Genomic DNA, 21,716 nt, shown 5'->3' with positions numbered 1-21,716 from the left:
GCCATATGCCAAATTACCCAATTGTTTAAGGGACTTAAGACAATTAAACCAATATGTGTAAGTAGTTTTTAGCTTCAACAGCTCAGATGTTCCCACAGTCTTGTTGCTGCAGTTATTCTGGGCAAAACACTAGGTTGTTGGTTACTCCAAACGGCATGGCATCATTTGTATAAATTGAATAATTTAGCAAATTAAATATGGTCACCTAGTGAAAACACATCTCACACATTTTTACAAATAAATGTGAGTTTACTTATCATGAGAAACAATTTCTCCTGTAAAAACAATTATTGAATGTCTTCTGAGGTTCTTTGAAAAGTCTGAGAAAATGCTCCTGTTGATGCCATCGAGGTTCAAGGGAACTTTATTGTCATTCCCATCCATGTAAGTACATATATACAGTACAGTCTTAGGACCAGACCAGAGCTTGACCTGGAGACTGGTCCCCCGAGTTACAAGTCTGACCTCCAGTACTTCAATTTGTAAATTTTTTTGTAAAATTACTCCTTTAAAGTATTTGTCTCACATTAAATTGGGTCTTCACCACTTTTAAAATTAACTATAAACAGGAGTTTAAAGAAGCAGAAATAATCTTTTCATCCAGCAAAACAGACACTTGCGAAAATTTCTTTCAGTGTGAAACTCATGACTCATCATTCACGACACATTTTGGGTGGTTAATCTGCCACTGGGTGGAACAGGAAATCATTTTGGTAAATCCTAACCATGAACTGCCTTATCTGTCAAATTGACACTGGGGGCTTTGGGATTTTACAGGTCAAAAACCACCAACTGGTTCAATGTGGCACTGTTTCAGGACATTTCACTTTGTAGATTTCAATGCTTTGAGTACATAAATCTAAAAATCTAATAACAAAATTATCAAATGAAACATACTGTATATGTATGTTTTTCCTCTCTCTTCATCCTCCTCGTTACATCCATAAAACAATTACACATGTTTGAGTTACATTAGAACACAGATACAGTATTAATAGATATTAAGAGTAAATTATTTTACTAACACCTGTTTTTAATTTGTCCAAGCAAATGGGGAAAATTTAGGGGGTGTCGACTTATTTTTAAACTATTGATACACAGATGATGATATCAATGACATAAACACCTAATCCAAGCTTATACAGAAGACCTGCTACAAACTCTTTGTGGAGATGTTCATCGAACTTCGTGGTCATAGTGATGTTTTGTCTGGTAATATGTTCATTTATGTTTCCTGTCCTACTGCTACTGTACATAACAGATCATATATTATGATCGCACAGCGGGGGGGGGGGGGGGAATTGCAGTGCCCACTGTTTTTCTCTCTGCACAACAGAAGCGTACCGTTGGTAGTAGATGGGTTCGCGCACGAGTGGCCGTGCGCTACACTTTATGCCTTTCCCCCTCTGTCTTTGATCCCCCCGACATTGTCCAGGGTTCTGTAGAATCGCCTGTCACTGATCCTGATCGCTCCTCACTGGCCGTCCATGCACTGGCTGGCGGAGGTGATGCAGCTCGTCCGCGGTCGCCCATGGCCTCTCCCGCTGCGCAGGGACCTCCTCTCCCAGGCGCACAAAGGGATATTTCACCCTCATTGGGAGCGGCTTGCTCTTTGGGCCTGGCCCATAATAGTTTAATCTGAGTCATAATGGTTTGCCCCAGAGGGTCATTAACACAATTCAGAATGCAAAAGCATCATCCAACAGGTCTTTATATACGACTGTAAGTGGAAAGTGTTTGAGAAATGGTGTGCTGTGGCACAGGAAATTCCATTTCAATGTTCATTTGGTGCAATTTTGTCATTTTTACGGGACTTAATTGACCAGATGAAGGCATTTTCTACTGTCAAAGTTTATTTGGCTGTTATTTCTGGCTGCCATGTTGGGTTTGAGGGCAAACCAGCGGGCCAGCACCCCCTGGTTTGCCGTTACTTGAAAGGTGGACGGAGACCGCTGCCCGTCTCCAAGCCTATGTCACCCTCTTGGGATTTGGCTGTAGTGCTTGGGGCTCTTGTCAGTCATCCTTTTGAGCCACTGGCTCACATTGAAATTAAAATGTTATCCCTTAAGGTGGTTTTGTTTTTGGCTTTGGCTGCAGCTAAACGTGTGAGTGATATTCACGCTTTATCTGTGCACCCGGCTTGTATGCGGTTAACCCCAGGACACCTTGGGGTAACCTTGAAGCCGAATCCTGCTTTCGTTCTGAAGGTGGTCAATCCCTGCTCTCCGGTGGACTTGTCAGCTTTCCAGCCGCCTCCTCACAGTTCTGTGGAGGAGCAGTGGCTGCACATGCTGTGTCCAGTCCATGCTTTGCATACTTATGTGGAGAGAACGAAGGGTTTCAGAAAAGGGGATCAATTGTTTGCGTCATGGGCTAAGCCCCACTTGGGCAAGCCTATCACCAAACAAAGACTTTCTCACTGGATAGTGGATGCTATTGCGCTGGCCTACTCCAGTTCGGGCCTTCAGGTTCCGGCTGGGTTATGGTCTCATTCCAGCACCGGTCTTGCGACCTCATGGGCCCTATTTAGGGGGGTCTCTATTCATACATTTGCGAGGTTTACAGGCTGGACTTCACGTCTCCTACCCTGTGGGCCCTGTGGGCTCCTCAGTGGAACTGCCTCATCCACACATTTCTGTGTGAGGGGGGCTGGTGGACAGTCGTTGTGATGAGCTTGTCTGGCAATACGGGAGTTTCCATACCCCATAGTTAGACATCGAAACGGTTACTATGAAAGAGAACTTTAGGTGACTTTCGTAACCCCGGTTCTCTGAGTAGTATGAGTGAGATGTCTCACCAGATCGCCCTTCTTGCTGCTGGGGTGAAGCGAGTAGAGGTGTGCTTGTTTTGAATGACGTGTGACATTGGGTCAGGTGTATTTGTGGCACAGGGCCCTGACCCAAACGTCATGACTACCAGCCAATCAGGGCTGGCGTAGTGGTACAAGTGCTTCTGTGAATACGCGAGGGGGCGTATCTCATGGTGAGACATATCACTCATACCACTCAAAGAACCGGGGTTACAAAAGTAACCTAAAGTTTACCTGCAACATTTCACTGAAAGACACAACACACCAGCTACAGGGCTCAGGTGCTTCTGCTGAATCGTATCTGAACTTCTGTATTTAGTTGCCATAAAGTGAAGACAAGTTGTCTGACTCCTCTGCACAGATACTGAACATAATAATACAGCACACTGTACAACACATTATAGTAAACCATTAAAGACAGCCTAGATTCAACCAAGATTTAGGTTCTTAAAAGCATAGCGGATCTGAAAAAACTTCTGTACTATTTTACTGTATTTCAATGAGATGTTACTGCAGCCTCCATATGCTGTTATATATAATAAATATTTACTTTTTTTCACAATCAGGTTCTGACCCAGGGGCCCCCTGACCCCTTGGGCCATTAGGCCTGTGCACAGTAGGCCCTTTCAGTAACCCATCCATGATCAGCATGTATACGTAAATACACAAAATGCAAGACAGTCATGTCATGGAAAGGCAGTTTCATTTTTGAAATTTTGTTCCCTCGAATGCTAATATTTTTTTAAACTGTGCCTTGAATGGGACATCAGCTTTGTCTGTCTCTCTCAGACAATGGCAGTGTTTGCTGAAAGACAGAGTGTTAATGATTTAAGTTGAAAGTGAGAAGCTCATTGCATACCTTTCAGCCAATTACTTCAGACACATTTTAAGACAAACTGAGTTTCATACAGATTTACCCATAACAATAATTCATATATCACGTAAAAAGACATCAACCCTTAACTTCAAAAATCCTCTACTAAAAATATTCTTGTGAATTTAGCACTGCTCTATTGGATATATTTTCTATATAAACAGTGCATCAACTTCCCGTCTGCTTTCTTTTTAGATTAATTTTCTAGGCTTTACAAATTCATTGTAAATTTCTCACTGCTTTAATAGACCTCTTCCTCAGCTAGAGCAGGCACTTCTTTTTTACTCATACGTTGTGATTATAACCAGTATACTGTACTGTCCAACCCCAAACACACTACTGAACAGAGTGAAACGTTAAGCTGCGGAATAGCGAGATATTTCTTTCAGAAGTTGGTGGAGACCAAATAAAAAAGTTAAAATGAGAGAAAATATCGGACTAAACTTACTGTTGGTCTAATTTGTATTTGAAAAGGAGTACTGATATTGATAAACAATGATATAAGTGTTTTCAAGATACAGGACAGTAGTGTATGTGGCAGGGAAATGTATTTAAGGCTGTCCACATACCTGTTGTGAAATTCATATATTTCTGGCAGGTTACCAAACAGCACATCCCTTTTGTTCTCCAGGCAGGGGGGCGTGAGATGGCTGAGCTCTGAGTTATCAAGCTCTGCAAAATAACCCTGGGGAAAAGAGCAGAATGGTGAGAAAATGAAAATATCAGGCAAATCATCAAATCATCACAGCTAATCATTTCAACCAGAAACTACTGCCCATCTGCACATACACTCAGAACACAGATCAACACCCAGAGAGTGATGAAAATGTATTACAGACTAATATAAATGTACACTACTACAATATGTTTTTTTTAATGAATAAACAGTCAGGCTTAAGTTTATTCTTGCTGTTTTGTTGCATGTAAGTGGATTGGATCAAATATCAAAAATGGGTTGATCAAAATTCTGAAATCAGATTACATCATGGAATCTAGTCTTCGTTTTGATCAAGACTAAACCTTCAGTTCAAAACTTTTTAGCAGGATTGGGATACCTCAAAATAATCAGGATCATTCTGATCCCAGCAGAAGGAACACAATATAATAAAACTTCAAAATTGACCAAATAATACAACATCTGTCTAATGTGGGATATATACCATTGTATGACAAGCAGCTATAAATATCAAACAAGATCATTATTATTTCTATTTAACATTTATTTTTTATTGATATTTATTACAATGACAATCATCAGAGATGAATCAGTCCCTCATTCTGAGGAAACGTCTTAGGTTGGTCTTCAACAGGATCCTCTGCTCATCTTCACAAAGAGGGAAGTTGTGCTTGGTAGTGATGTTGTGCAGGATACTAGAGGCAAGTATTAAGTCGCACGCTCCCTGTGGCTTCGCTCGCGAGTAGTTGAGGCATGTAAATATCTCTTCAGAACTCTAAGTGCCCAATTGCACACCTTGTTTTTCCTTGAGCAGTTTTAAAGACTATCTGCTCAGGTGTGTTTGCCACAAGAAAATATCAGATGAGGGGTCTGACTGTGAAGGGAATTATATTGTTTTATTGTGCTTTTTTCCAGCACAATATCCACTCCAAACAATACAATTATTCAAACCAGTGTTTCTTTGGAAAACTAAAAATAAGAAGGACTCCCTCATCCTGTAAAGTAAAACATTTCCAAATCATTCTGATCCATATCATTCTGATCCAGATAAAACCTTTCGAACAACTGGGTCTAGGAGACCATATCAAGCACATTTAGTTACAGGAATGTGATGGTTACATGTCTGTGGCAAATCCAATGTCAAGAGCTACAAGGTAGTTAGAAATTACAGTTAAGACCTTTGTTAGTCTTTTACCATCTATAAGAGAATCTAACATTTGTCTATTGAGGAAAAAATGCTTCTTTAAAAAAAGAAAAAAACAAACAAATAAAGGTAACAGGTTACATAGCCAGCGAGCATACTGTACCTGTATGATGCTTTGCAGTTCCTCTACATACAGCCTCTCTGTTTCAATCAGCTCAGTCATGATGTGTCTGCAGAAAAAGAAAAAGAATGGGGTCGTTTGTAACATCGACTAATTTATAATGGAATATTTGTAGCAGAATTTCCCCCCAGATCCATCCAATGCTGTTGTTATGGGGACTATGCAAGCCCACAAACAAACCAATAAATCATCAGACAAGTGTCATATGACAGATACGCATCCACCTTTTCAAGAAATTCCCCCAGGAATGGAATGTTTGAAAGGCGTCTGTAGTTGCCAAAATCAAATGGATCAAGATTATTGTTTTTTTTTACATTGGTGTTTGAAAAACTTAGTAGGCATTGGGTCAAGAGCACATGTTGCTGAACTTCTATTACTACACCACCTCATGTAGTTTGCAATGGCAAATGGGGGAAAAGTTAGACAGTGTTAGAAATTTCAGTGTTAGAAGAGTGGAAGAAGTGCAGTGACACCCGAGAGCAGTGGAAGCCACAATATTATTCCTAATATTGGACATTTTATATTTAAAATATAAGGCAAAATCATTACATTTCTCTGAAGAGTGGAGCAATGCAGGTATTGATCTAGGAGGATTAACCAGTTTAATACTAAATGGGAATTTAGAATTATTGACATTGTTGACAATAATTTCACAAACGTTGTGCTTTCTAGATGTTTTCATTTCTTCATTACTGAGCAGGTCACACTTGTGGTGACCATACTTGAGATTCAGTTTCTCCAGCGATGACACCAGGAAAGAGCCAAGCGTCCAGGGATAGAGGGGTCTAAGCAACCGACTAGCTTTAGAATTCAGGCTAAAAACAAACCTATAGCTAAGATAGCAGCAGTTGAGACTGTCCAGTCGTGGGTCACAAAAGCAGTCAAACAGAGGAACAAATCGTTTTTCCGACCTGTTTCTCTTCTTCATGACAAGTTTGTTGGATGGAACCAAATACACATACACAATGCCATAGTCAGACATAGTGGAGCCCAAGGCTTTATAAGGTCCCTTATCAGATTCATTACATCATGACATTTTGTGGGTCGTGATAGACATGTCACACACTGGCACAAATTACACAAAGACTGGTTACATGGAGTTACACACAAGCATATAAAATAGCTGTGGTAAATCACTTGGTAAATAAATGGGGACACAGATAAGAGCTTAATGTCGGGTGTGCATTTTTTAAACACAGGTTGACCCGCTAAAAATGGGCAATTGGCCACTTTCAGACTGCAAGCATACCAGGGTCTGATGATGGCCAGCAGGAAAAAGTGTAGTGACAGGTGGCAGTCATAGGTGGCGGTAAAGACCGGTGCGCGCCATAAAACAAAGAAGAACAACAGTGTAGTAAACAACAGAAAGCAGCCAGCATGGAAGCCAGTCAGATGGTGGTCAACGTTACCTTATATCTTGTACTTTTGTCACTCTTTCAAAGTATACAAACTCAGTGCAGTTTTACGAGCCAAGCCTTGCCCTTTAAGTAGGTGGCTTCATGGGTTTTCAAGTGTGTGTATGAGATAAGAAGAAGGTTGGCTCTGCGCGCTGTTGTTGTGTGTACTTAGCTGCAGCTACAGTGAGATTGGGCTCCGCACAGCTATCCATGTTACAGACATCAGTTTATTGCCACTGTGAGAAGTGAGAGACCTCCTGATGAGGCTGTGTATGTCCGCCGAAGGGCTGAAATAAAGTCCCCTGTACCTCAACGATGATCTGGATTCTGTTTTTTGTTACCACCAAAGTATGCAAATTAGCGAGATCAGCTGGATGTGACATTCACATCAATGCCGATCGGAGGTGAAGCCGATTATTACATGGATCTATTGCAGAGTCATTTGACACGGGGCTGAATGCAGATTAAATGTTTTCAAACTGCAGAAAACGCCGGGTGTTCGTGGGTTTAAACAGGTTTTTTGGCCAGTGTGAAGGGGTTTTAGGGCTATACTGGTGAGGCTCTTGGTCCTCACAAATTCCGCTGGCACATGAGGGGGAGTGAGCTTGTCAAATTGGAATGAATCATTGTTTGTGTCACCCACAGATCAGCGAAGAAAAAGTTGGCTCAAGATCTAATTATTATCTTTTTCCAGTAAGTGAAATGAGTTGATACTTTTTCCCCCCATCAAACTAGTTTTAAAGCCTTAATCATACACATGAAACAAAATCAACCTGGACAAAATAAATATGTACAAGCAATAATGGTCATGTTTCCCATATATCTCCAATGGAAATGTGCTGAAAGACGAATTATCACGATCATTTTAAAGGTCAATAAACCTCTAAACAATTGCATCTGTCGTATTACACACATACACACAGAGGAATTTGAGGAAATGTTTCTGTGTGAAAATTCTTGAGCGTTGAGCAACCACAGACTTTCATTGTATACATCTCTGTCCACTTACAGTGGACAGCCCTCAGCAAGACCCAGACGGTAACTGAAGAGCTGCTCTCTAACCTCATCATAACTAAGAATTAGCACAAGTACAGGGACACAGAGTACTAGTCTTGATACTTACTTCACTGTGCATAGCTGCTATTTCAGAAAATGTGCTGGCATAAGTGCTGGCCCTGACCAGTTCAATTTCACACAAGCTCACGCACACAGATAGACTTCTGTTACAATCATCAGCTGATGATGGCAGAGGAAAAGGTTATATATTGCTGAACATTACGAAATGTTAAATGAATATTCTTTGCCCCAAGAAATGGTTCCAAGTAAATAAATAGTAGTTACAAAGTGCGGTGGAAAAAAACCTACATGCACAGCATCAGATTACCTTGGTGCCCTTGTTCACAGTTTTTCTCTTCATGTGACCCCAGACTGACTTCAGAATCAGGGATTGCATTATGTGCATTAACTATCTTGATTGTGCATGGCTAGTGTCCAGTGTCCAAAATCATGTACATAGACAGCTGACTCACCAATACTTTTTTTCACACAATTAAAAAAATATAGCCATAAAAGCAAATACAGTATATAGTAATTTGTGTAATTACATAAAAAATGTATAAATGTGTCACTTCGAAACATTCAACACTAGTTTTCTGTTTAGAATGTGGCAGCTGCTGAGTGGTAAGATTCAGTTTGGTTGCCAGCACTGTCTCACTTTTGTAACTAAGGACTCATATTTGGGACAACATTCCTGAACGATAATAAATTGCCAGACAACTGTGTGTGTGTGTTTGTATGTTCCGTGTTAAAGCTACTGACATGCATTATTCTGAAACTAAAACTCCTCGCATGTGTTTCCACACAAAAATACAAACACATTTATAGGAAGCACAAGACAGGGTAAGGTGGAATATAGCAAAGGGAAAAGTAAGAGGTCTTCCCCTGCTGCTCAGTTGTTCTTCCCACTTTTACAACAAGCACCCACCCACTTCAGCACAGAATGACTCTTTCACTCACACGCTCAGAGGCTCAGACCGTCAGGGAAATAAGAGGAGACACTTCATGCTCACCTCAGCTGGACTACTACATCTGACTGGGAAAAAGGAAAATCTGCCAAAAAGGTGGAAAGGGTGAACGGGAAAAAATAAAAAGCTGTTGGAAATTGTGGACGGATACGAAGAGACAGAGAGAGAGTTTACAGGAACTGAGCAGAGCAGAGGAGATTATCTTTACTTCAACTGATACATATCCACTGGACTTGAACAGCCGGTAGGTCAGGAACACTGTTTGTGTGTGTGTTTCTGTGTGTCTGTGTGTCTGTGTGTGTGAAGGGTGCCCCGCTACCCTATAGCAGGGATGGGCAGCTTTGATGAAAGGGAGGGCCACACAAATTTTCACCTCACTACCAGAGGGCCAAATATATCAACATGCACTTCCACCATTATAACCGTGTCACTTAATTGGCCTACTATAGCTAACTAATTTAATAAATACAACGAAATATATACTGGCAATCAAAGTTTATTATACCAATTTTCAAAAATTGCAGATGATTCGGTTCTCTCAAGAACACATGACCCAGACAAGGCTCCCTAGTGGGCCAACATTTTTAACATTTCTATTTCCATAAGAAAAATCAACATTTCAACATGGTTAAGCTGTGAACTTAACACAGAAACAAACATCCACATTCCTGAGTCATATATTATTTCAGTGCAATGGGGTCTCAAACAATTATGCTACAAAAACCAAAACATATCTCTTTGTTCTGTCTTAATGAGAAAATTGTGGCCCGTTCCTGCTGGCGCACAATAGACTGAATGTCAATCTCAATATTAGTGCATCCAATCTGCATGAGCTGAAAGAGTGTCTCATCGGTCAGTCGGTTTCTTTCTCTTGATTTGATGTGCTTCATCATTGAGAAGTTGCTCTCGCAAATGTAAGTGCTCCCAAACATGCTGGCCATTGAGAGTGCAAAATCCCTGAGGACTGGAAATCAGGACTCTGGTAATAGTCTACAGAAGGAGATTCCCCTCTCGTTGCGGTTTGCTTGAAAAAACGGGTCTGCCTGTAGTTAGCACAGCTGCAGCTCAGGGGAGGGGGCTACTCGCTGACATTGTCGGGGAACGCCCTCTAGCGGCTGACAGAATGAATTACGCCTGGGGTCTGGTTCAAATGACATGAAATGATAATTTTTATAAATGGACTCGCGGGCCGCACAGATTGAGGACGAGGGCCGCATGCGGCCCGGGGGCTGCCAGTTGCCCATCCCTGGTCTATAGTATAGCCTCCAGTAACAGACTTACAGAGTTAGAGCGATAGAGGGGATTGAACAAGTTGGAAGTGACTGGTTTGACTTAACCTAACATTGGCCGTCCTGATAACCTGTACTACGAAGCTGTATATCAACTGTTTCAGTTAACCCTGGGTTTTCTTGTCCGGTTAGGGTTATATGGAAGAGGTCAGAACATCGTCAGAACTATGAATAAAGCTTTTAAAATGAAAAGAAAAGAAACGCTGATACTTGAAGGTCAATTTGGTTAAACAACATGTTAAAAGTGACATAAAAATAATATGATCAAACAACTAAAACATAAAAGAACCACTCGAAATATAAAAAAAAATTAAATTAAAGTCAGCCTAAAAATATTATGTAAATAAACAGAAATTCATTAAGTTTACTATTGTGTGAATATTTTTGCCCTTTTGTCTGATGATGATCAAACCATTATGAAGAGAAGCTGAAGTGTTTCTGCTGCTGAAGCAGAAGAGAGAAGTTAATGTGTGATGATGTCAATCATACTGAACTGTTCATTCATTATCATTAGGAATATTGATCAGTGTGTGGATCATTGTTCTAAAAAAACATATAGTATTTAGTTTTTGTTCGTTTTTATCGTCACAGTCTCCTCGTGTTGTTCTGAGCTGCAGTGATAGAATAAGAAAGTAAAACATTGCCAGAGATTTTGTCAGGAATCAAATAAGTGTAAGTATTTATTTAGTGTGATATACTCTTCCTCTGTTCATTAGAAACGATTTTAAAACCATAGTGGACACATGAAAAGTCTGGTTGAGGTCTGTCAAGACCAAAACCTCCCGTCACAAAAGACAGTTTATTCCCTTCTGCTGTCAGCCTCATCAACAAGACAATTTTTTTCCAATTTCTTCTTTGTCCCAAAAATAATATATTTTATGGTTACAATTCATCTAGTGATTTATTGGCTTGGTTCCAGGCTTAAAACTCTTTATATAAGGATTTTATGAAACGTGAGTGAGTGAATTGAAAATTCACTTACGGAACCGGAACTGTTCTAAAAGATGCCGGTCTGCTCTTCTGTTTTGTTTCAGTCAAAACAGCCTTTCATCAGAAACAATTCCCTTTGTGTAGTAAAATGTTTTCACATGCTATTATTAGACCAAGCTGTTAATCTTCAGGTTTGTTTTCGAACCAATGTCATGATAGAAAGCATCTGAAGATATCTAGCTAAGTATCAACGAACTACACCACCTCTGCCGTCACAGATCTATTATCCCATAAAATATTATCATCGATGAACCGGATTCTGTTTGTTGTTACCACCAACGAGCCAAAGCTAGGCTAAGCGAGCTAGCTACATGCGAGAGGTCTCTTTACTACGGTTCGAAGGCTGTGAACTGGTGAGGTAACAGCAGTTAGCAACGGAGAAGACAAGCCTTCGTTGCCTCCATCATCGTGCAAATTAGCGCGTTCACCCAGGTGTGACATTCACATCAATGTTGATCAGAGGTGAAGCCGATTATTACCCGGGTCTGTTGCAGAGTCATTTGACCCAGAGCTGAATGCTGATTTAACACTTTCACACTGGCCAAAAAACCTGTTTAAACCCGCTAACACCCGGTATTTTCTGTAGTGTGAAAACGTTTAATCGGCATTCAGCTCCTGGTCACATGACTCTGCCATTTGACATAATTTAAACGCGCTTAAAAAACCCGGGTTTACACAAATTTTGGTGTGAATGTGGTATAACCGAGGTCTCGCTTCCTCCGGGCGCAGAGTTCCTGCAGTAATAACAAACAAAAAACAGCGCTTTACACAGAGACACACTTGTCCCCTGCCCCTCCTCACCCTGCAGATTCTTTCACCTACTGCATCCACACCCAACTAAACTAAAACTATAGCAGCACCGGTAACGTGACTGACACTGCGGGTTTGTAACGCGCTATGTTCTTTCACAAGTCAACTCATGTTTGGCCAGTTTAAATGCTTGATTACCGGTGCTGGTAGAGACGTCTGGCCAAGCACAGATTACGGCAAAATAAGCCAATCGGCGCCGATCGATCGGTGCACACCTAGAACCAACATCTTTTGCCTAGGCCTTTAGGGTAGTTGTCCCCTGGTGTGAAGACGCAGCAGATCAGCTACGGTCCTTCTTCAAACTCGTTCGTGATGTCAAATATGTTAGAATTTTCGTGTTTCAGAAAGTTGAGTCGAGGAAACTGATATGCAGTTCTAACGGAAGCCATTTATTATAGTATACTGTTCACAGTATCACACGGTGTTGAGTCAAAGTTCATATGGGTGTACAGTATTTTTTGTCTACGAGAACAGGCCGCCTGATGTGTCACATGTGTAATGGTTCACATGAGAACACATTTACGTCAACATACAACATACATCAAGGACACATCGTTGCCAGCATACTATGTTAGCATCAACACTTTATTGTTCACATCGTCTACAATCAGGACGCATTCTGCTTCTACATTACCTCAATAACGGCAAATCCTGTTTTGTAGTACAGGCCTCTAGTCTCTGCTGGGAAGTTGCTTGACAGCCCCTGAGTTCAGGAGTATTCAGTTCAGAAAATTAGCAGTTTTTTAAAAATATTTCAACAAAAGGTGTTCAGCCATAGAACTTGAAAGTATGCTGTCACCAGCAGCTATTAAGAGGGAAGTAATACGCTTGCTGTTCAGAGACATGTACTGACAGGAACTTTCTTTCAGATGCCCATCTGAAGCACAGGATAGTTTTTGTGTTTATACCGAAATCTGGCTACTAAACTATGACACAGCCAGCTTTCCACACTGGTCTGGAACAGTGGTGTTAGTGTCAGTCGGAGCCAACAATTAGGCCAAACTGAAAAAAGAAAAACAATGACTGAAAAGATAAGATTTAAGTTAAGATAAGAAATAAATGAAAAATGGATGCAGGATTCTGGAGACACACGGTATTTGTTGAGTTGGTTTAAAGCCATTGTAACAACATTATGTAAGTGGATTCCACTTCACAGTTCTGCATTTGAATCTCTGATGAAATCAGTTTCTCTCTCTCTCTCTCTCTCAAAAAACAGTCCTAAATTAAAACTAGGTCCAAATTTGTACAAGCACTTGATTCACTAAAATAGTATTGAAATACGGTATGTGTCAACATCGCCAATGGCCAAAACAGCACCACACACTATACAGAGCACACAAACTTCAAACTATATACATACTGTGTGATCGTTACAGAGCAAATGTTATCTGCTCCATCTGCTCAAACCCACAGTGGGGACATTTTCTTACACTCAAAACTGCTCATTTACTTGCAAAGCAGAGCACTTAAAACAAAACTCACCACGGCTTATTAGTCATAGCCAAATGGTTATCCCTGCTGATCCACTTCCTGTTATTCAAAGTTAGTGAGGGTGAGCTCAATCTGCATTGTCTGCTGGAATGTAGGAAAAAGCCAAGCTGGCTGGGCAACCTGAGCTAAGAGCTGCCAGGCATTCACACCTGAGCATTGAGTCAATGTAAATTGCACATTAATGTGAGACTATGGTTATTACTTGTGTGCTTTAATCACGCTGCACTTCTTGACAAAGAGTCTCATCTGCTTTCATTGACACCCAGTCTCCTAAAAGTCAACAGTTTTTCAGTCAGTTTTTCAGTCTGAAACCCCCACATGGATTAAAAGGAATGTGGTTCATTTGTTTTTATTAACCAACCAGACAGCAGCAGCTCAACAGAGTTCTCACTAACACCAAGAAAGTGTGGCTCTATAAACCAATGCACTGGCTGCAGTGTGTCAAATGACATGCTTTAAAATCCGTACACTTGAAACTAAATGGAATCAAGTGTCAATAAATCTCTGATCTACTTGTCTACTTGTGCTTCTAAGCATCCACACCACTCAGGACATCTGGCGCAGGATTACTCAGTGTTCCCTGTGTCAATACAAAGTGCAAAATCGAGTGTTACAAGCTTCCTGAATACCTGAGGTCTGCTAAAACTACCAGTTTATTCAAATCAGGGCTTAAAACACTATTGATACCTTCAATTTACCAATAAATGACATACAGTATACTGTCTTAGTGTCTTTTAATCTTTGTTTAATTTGCAATTTTTTTCTTTATTATATTATTTTATTTTGTTGTCTTCTTTATCACAAGCAGTTAGTGACATTTTATGCCTGTTATATACAGTATTTTAGGTGATTTTACACAGGTTTTAGTACCTATCTTTGGAGCCTGTGTGCACACACTATTCAAATCTGAAATGATGCTTCTAAAGAGATGCATGTAAACATCTTTGCAAATCTAGGCAGAGAAGGGTGTTATGGGTAACTATAGATCACAGAGACTCGTAGAGGATCTTTGGCACACCTGTTCAAGATGTCCACATTGTATAGTGAGGACTTGCATATCAGGGAAGGTGATTGGTCGATCTGACATCCTATCAGGAAGTTTTCCTAATTCCTTCTTTTAGAGTTTGGGCATACATTTCAGCATAGTTATAAGTAGTGGTTTGTTGTCAGTCATCAAAGTGAAACAAATTTTTCTTTTTCCTGGTTTCTTCTGTTTTCTTCACATTGTGGTTGCATAAACGTGACGCTGGTTCATACATACAGTATACTGCAAATCTTAATGTGAATAAATAACACTTGTGCTACTATGTTCACCCAGAAAGTGTCTGATGTCTTGTTTGCAGCGAAATTTAACATACTAAAATCAAGAGAAACATAACTTAGCAAATTTAACTGTTCTGAAATTTCTTAAATGTTGTTAACTTTAAGACTCAATCACAGTTAGCAAATATATATATGGAAATAGAGGTCATCCACAAACCCTAGACAGTGGATCTTATTATTGTATTGTATCTCTGCTCAGTGGCTCTGTCGGGCTAAAGCCCCTCTATTATAGCTCGTTGTTTAGGTCAGCACTTACATTCACAGCGTCCTCCAGAGGTAAAGGCAGTTTGTCAAAATGGTGAACAGGCAGTTTGGGGGGCTGTTTCCTATATGCAGTGGTGATTTTTGTGTTTGGCGGCCAGTCCTTTTCTATGCATCCCCTTTTCCTGTTTTGGTCTTACTTAGGGTGTTTAAAACAATTATAAAGATACAAAAACATAAATGGAAGCCAAAGCCACATCCTAGCTCTTTTTTACTCTCATCATCTCTTATTTTCTCTTTCTTTATCCCTCTCTGATGTTTATTTATTTATCTTATATTTTTACATCGAGCTACCGGCCCCTTTTTTGAGGCGGCTCCTAATGATACTGTTGACAGCTATGCACTGCAGCTGCTGCAGCTAGCATTAGCTTCACTACCTGACGAAATGGACTGCTTCACAGCCCTGAAGGTTGCTGTGAAGTTTAAGGTTATGCAGACCTTAAGCTTTAACACAACAACCTTTTTCTTGGACTAACCTTTTGTCTTGGCTTCATCTGATGTAAAATATTGGATTTTTAAACAAAGGAACAGCAGCAAGTGCAGCAACAAATCATTGCAATGCTCATTCCAGTGATGCAATGATTTTGTGGTTGAACAACTAACTCACTGAGCAAGATTAGAGAGAGCCTGAGCATATGTATTAAATTATTGTATAGGTGATGCTCATGCACCAAAGGGTCATCTGCTATTAAACTCAAAGAAGAAGAGCAAGGTTGGAGGAACAAGTACACAGTGCCATGGTCTTTTGTCTGATTCTATGAAATTATCGGATGTTAATTAGGAACTGTCAGTGTAAATTTGTATGGCTGGCCTACATAGAAAATGTTTGCACCTGTTTTACATTAAAAACATGATAAAACATACACCAGCAGTCAAAACAGACCATGACAGCTCTGCTCAAATGATCTTATGCATAATATATTAACTTGAATCAATCAAAACCTTTTTTTACTTCTTCTGATGAGATCAAACCCAAACTTGCCAAACTAGCAATAAATAAAACAAGACATATTTTCATAGAACTGGTAAAATACTTTGTCTCAGACCTGACATATCTTATCAATCCTTCTCCACACAGCAATGAGGAGTTCGTTGAGCTGTAACTAATACTTTGACCAACAGAGATAGATAAGCAGGTTAAATATTAGACAGAGGATTACAAGATTACAAAGGGAAAAAGGAAGAGATCAGGTGTCAACTGACGTTGAAGTTGACAGATCAGGCATGTGATCTGCGGATTTACTTGTTTATTTACTGCCGCTGTTACTTTTAAGTATCATGTATAGGAGCATTGTGGCCTTTCTGTAAAATACACAGATGACGGTGGTGGAAAAGCAATGACTGTAAATACTCCTGAATGGAGCGGTGTGTATGCGAGCGAGCGAGCGAGTGAGAGAGAAAGAAAGAGAGAGACAGACAGAGAGCGGGTAGCGTTTGAGATGTGAGCAATGCTCGACCAGGCGAGCGAGAGAGAGTTGACGGCAGAAGTTTATGTGCGGATAAATAGGTGTAAAGAAGAACTCTCTGTGTGTTCTTTGCTTCACTGTTGGGGAAAGTGAGAGTGTTTGATCCACAGCGAGATGTGAACATCTCTCCCTCCCAACTGATTCAGTGATTCATGCCACATTGTGCACTTTCATTTGTTTTTTTGCATATTTTATTACGCATTTGGTCTTTTCCAAACGGAAATGAATGTTTAGGGAATACACAGACAAGTATGTTTACTTGTAATATTTTAAGTATATTTTACTCAAGTACTTTCTTACTTTTACTCAAGTACATATTTTTATGTTTATTTGTACTTTTACTTAAGTAGTGTTTGAGTACTTCCTCCACCACTGTGAGATACTATATAGTGTTAAACTATTAAAAATTAGAAACATATTAAAGAAAAATTAGACAGCATCAAACTCACTTCTGTGCCACAGCTCTTCATAATAGTGTATAGGTAAAATACCATAATGAAACCACAGTATGATTCAAGTGGTTTATCCATACGAAATTTAACTCTTTAACCACTCTTTAGGTTAGATGGGGAGTCTCCAACATCCACTCTTCATAAAGCACGCAGGGAGAAATTCTTTCAAAAAAACTGAAACACTATTTATTAAGATAAAAACTCTGGTTGACTTTTCCAGAAAAGAAATAAGAGAAAGAATAAGATCCAACGCAGAATTGTAAATACTTAAATTACATCTAATGTGCGATACTAAAATTGTTGCTCTCTGCCATCTAACCCGCAAACAAACATTTATTTTACCTACTTAAAAGGAACCTCCTACTCTTGAAGGAATGTCATATGTACATATATATCACACACAGTTTTCTCAACCATCATGACCAAGTTTGGTTTCCTTTGCAAAACAAAATCAAAGTTAACTGTCCAATTAAATTAATATATCATGAGTCAAAATAGCAAAATTAACTCAAAATATCACTTTTTCAGTCATAATTTAAAACTGTTAATATGGCTTCAACAATGATAATAAAATGTGCCCTAAAGAGCAAGATTACACACATAGCCCATATTAAATTCCATTTAACTCCCATTCACAAATGTGAATTGGTCTGGTAATGAGAGGCCAATTGCTTGGTCTATAAAATATTTCTTGATCTTTTGCCCCAGATACCAAGATGACATCTTCAGATATCTTGTTTAACCAACATAGCAAAGAACAAAAATGGGATATAATGATACAAAGCCATGAAAATCAGCAAACCATCGCATTTGAGAAGCTGGAACCTACGACGGCGTATTAGGGCCATTGTAGGAACAAAAGAAAAAATGGAGCCAGGGGAGGGGCGGGAATACTTGGACAAAAAAAAGGAATTCCGGACATTAAAGACGTAAATTTACGAGAATACAAACTCGGATATTCTCCTAGATTTAATTGGTAAATTTACTTGGAAAATAGTAGCAAATATAGGAGAAAAAACTCACAAATCTACAAGAAAAAAGTCAGAAAAATTGTGTTTTATTTATTTCACCTCCACTGTCATACACAAACACAGGGCGCTGTTACAAGCAAATTAAAATGAAAGCTGTCTGTATGTAGTCTTACTGTTTTTCTTAGTTTGCCACAAATCTTGGAATTTGGCCAAGTCTTGTAAATATAGCTTCTGGAAACAAACTAGCCCCTCTCTCTACCAACGGTAAATCCACATGGCTAGTTATTATGCAATGACATCATTGGACCTTGGATGCGTTCTCTTCTAAACTTGACTGTGTTTTGATGTCAAGAATATGCATATTCAGTAAAAAGAGCCCCTCCCACCACCAACTCTTAGTCACAAAAAAATCTGACATACATTTTATAGATTGCAGATTTGTTGTATTAAACAATGAAGCCAATTAAAGCACCATTTTTCCGATGTTTTCTGGCAAATCTGCGATTTTCTGGTTAATTTATGACTTTAATGTCAGAAATTCTGTGTTTTTTTCTCGAAATATTACCCCCTCCCCCGGCTGCTACAATGGCCCTAATACGCCATAGTAGGAACCAGATTTATGTGTGCTTGACTAAATTGAATAATCAATTAGTGATTTATTTGATGAATGAATCAACAAATGATGTCAGGACTAGTGTCTCTAATGTGTAGCCTATAAGCATTAAAAAAAGTATAAGGCTCTGATCTTAATTATTTTTCCTTTTTTCAATTTTCAGGTGCCATATGCTCCTATATGACATGCTGACATTAAGGTAACCAAAGAGGAGATGGAGGGAAAAGTTTTTGGAGGAGAGGGTCAAACTCACAAGCAGTTTTCAGGACAGAGGAAGGAAGGAACATGTGAAGTGCCTGATCATTATGAGGGAACAGAGCTTTTGCGTCACAGCAGAGAAAGTTCAGTAGCAGAGCACCCAGCCAACTGAAGAGCCTGACAAATGCCAACACGACTTGACATAATTAAAATGAGAAGTCAGTTCGTAGGTCAGGAACAGGAGAAGAAAGGATAAGTGTGAGGTGAGACAAATAATAGAAGATAAAGTAAAGAACAAGAAGGAAGACAATTAGATTGATGAAAGGAGCATTAGGGCCTGAATGTGAGAATTGAGGTCAGGCTTGAAAGTGAAAGGAAGCAGATATTAAATAACACACTTGACTATCAGAAAAAGACATAAGACTGAAGAAGGCAAAGCTCTTCGAGAGCATGTCTGTAGTCTGTAAATAAGGTGTATTTTGTACAGCAATGAGAATGATGCTGCTGTGTCTGCCATATTACCAGAACATATACTTCTGTATGGCAGCTTTTACAAAAAGTCTTTAGATCATGCTAGTACTGCTGAATGCTAAATGTGTTAAATAAACAATTTACAGTACCTCACAAACATTTTTGCCCCCCATTTCATTTTATATTTCCATTTGCTGGTTATAATATGTATTTGCTATCTTGTAATAAAGATCAAAGCTTTTCTGTTGAGTAAACACATGAACTTTTTTGTTCTTCAGTCATCAGCAGGATCTGGTTTAACTTAAGCTAAGAGAGAAAAGATAGGTCAATCCAATCCTCAGTTTGGTTTAGATGAGGGTTTCTTTGTCTCTGTATTCACCTTGTTATTCACTCTTCAGATAGATGTTGTTTTGCCAGGAGAGTCTAGGGTAACTTCTAAACTATCTGTTAAATTTGTTCAAATATGAATATACTTGATTGCTACTGTATGTAATGGAAGTTATGAAAGTAACTAGATAGAAGATACACTTTGTACGTTGCAGAATTGTCCAATGTGAATGTATATTTTAAAAAACTAAGACGTTGGGCTAAGCTATTTCATTGGTAATCACTGTTTTTTGAATCATAATTTAGCAAAATGCTGCTGCAAGGTTCCTGACTGGATCCAGCAAAATGACCCACATCACATCCATTCTATATTCTCTACACTGTTGGTGTTATAACTTATAGAGCACTCCACAGACAAGCTCCTAGGTACATTTCTGACCTGCTTCTACCCTACACCACCAGCAGGTGAGCGCGCATTTGAAGCCTTGGCTTCGTCACTATGGAATGCACTTCAAGGCTCTGTCAATGCATTCCAAAAAAGCTCTCTCTCTCTCTCTCTCTCTCTCTCTCTCTCTCTCTCTATATATATATATATATATATTGGCTTGCCCCACAAATGTAATGTTTATTTGCTGAATTGAAAATGTAAAAAATGTAAAATATCCTGCCTTGATAACATGTGTAGTGTGCCCGAGGCATCTCACACACACAGACACACACACACACACACACACACACACACACACACACACACACACACACACACACACACACACACACACACACACACACACACACACACACACAAAGCAAGCAAGCATCTACCAGGACATATCCTTCTAACAACTCTCAATCATGGATCCACTTAAATTCCTAAGCTGGAATGTACCTGATTGGCTCCCAAGCTAAAAAGAAAAAAAAACACCTAACCTGAATCCAGATATATGCTTACTACAAAAAACCCTAATGAACTAATGAAATTCTAATGAACCTAGCTTACAATCATGCTGATGACACACAGCTATACGCATCTGTCTCTGTCGACAACCTTAGCCCAGTGAATGATCTTGTCCGATGTATTGCTGACATTAAATATTGGATGTCAAAAAATTTCCTACAGCTGAATAATGACAAAACATAGATTCTCCTGGTAGGTCCCAAGGCTCTGAGGCACCAGATTCACTCTGTTAATTCTGAAAAACTGGGACATGCTTTCATTGCCAGTTGACTTGATTACTGTAATGCAATTTAGGCGTGACTTACAAAGCTAGCGGTAAACAAACTCCATCTTATTCAGAATGCTGCAGCCAGAGTATTAACAGGAACTAAAAGGTTTGAGCATACCACTCTTATTTTAACTTCTCTTCACTGGCTCCCAGTAAAACAAAGAAACGATTTTAAAATACTTCTTATTGTTTTTAAATCTATGAATGGTTTAGCTCCTTCATACACTGTTGACATGCTCACTGAATACTCACACGACATAACACTGTCTACCACAGGAACTAAGGTTGGCTACAACAGTACATTCCTTTAAAAGCAAACTAAAAACATATCTTTTTCACAAGCTTTTAGGGAGGTGTAAATTTGTAATGTTTTATGCTATATGCTTTGTTTCTATGGAATACCTTTTTATTGTTTGTTTTTATCATATATGATCTTTTGTTTTAATGCTTTGCTCTATGTTTTGATATCTCATCTCATCTTCAACCGCTTATCCGTGGTCGGGTCGCGGGGGCAGCAGCTTCAGTAGGGGGCCCCAAACTTCCCTTTCCCGGGCCACATTAACCAGGTTTGACTGGGGGATCCCGAGGCGTTCCCAGGCCAGTGTGGAGATATAATCTCTCCACCTAGTCCTGGGTCTAACCCGAGGTCTCTTCCCAGCTGGACGTGCCTGGAACACCTCCCAGGGGAGGCGCCCAGGGGGCATCCTTACCAGATGCCCGAAC

The 21,716-nt window shown here is 39.6% G+C and overlaps 1 protein-coding gene across 14 annotated transcripts in view; it reads right to left on the bottom strand.

Moving 5' to 3' along the window:
- mcf2l2 (MCF.2 cell line derived transforming sequence-like 2) overlaps positions 1-21,716 on the bottom strand; it is a 156,983-nt gene that overhangs the window by 69,848 nt on the left and 65,419 nt on the right. For all 14 annotated transcript variants that reach the window (XM_047336872.1, XM_035647906.2, XM_035647897.2 and 11 more), the window contains 2 exons: positions 5,667-5,733; positions 4,253-4,368 (listed from right to left, as the gene is read on the bottom strand). In XM_047336872.1, the coding sequence (XP_047192828.1) occupies positions 4,253-4,368; positions 5,667-5,733 (183 nt within the window). The remainder of the gene's footprint in view (positions 1-4,252; positions 4,369-5,666; positions 5,734-21,716) is intronic.

This window comes from Scophthalmus maximus, chromosome 13, assembly GCF_022379125.1.
Source record: "Scophthalmus maximus strain ysfricsl-2021 chromosome 13, ASM2237912v1, whole genome shotgun sequence".
NCBI classification, from domain to species: Eukaryota; Metazoa; Chordata; class Actinopteri; order Pleuronectiformes; family Scophthalmidae; genus Scophthalmus; species Scophthalmus maximus.
The sequence above is the reverse complement of the archived record's forward strand: the minus strand, read 5'-3'. Positions and strand labels throughout refer to the sequence as shown.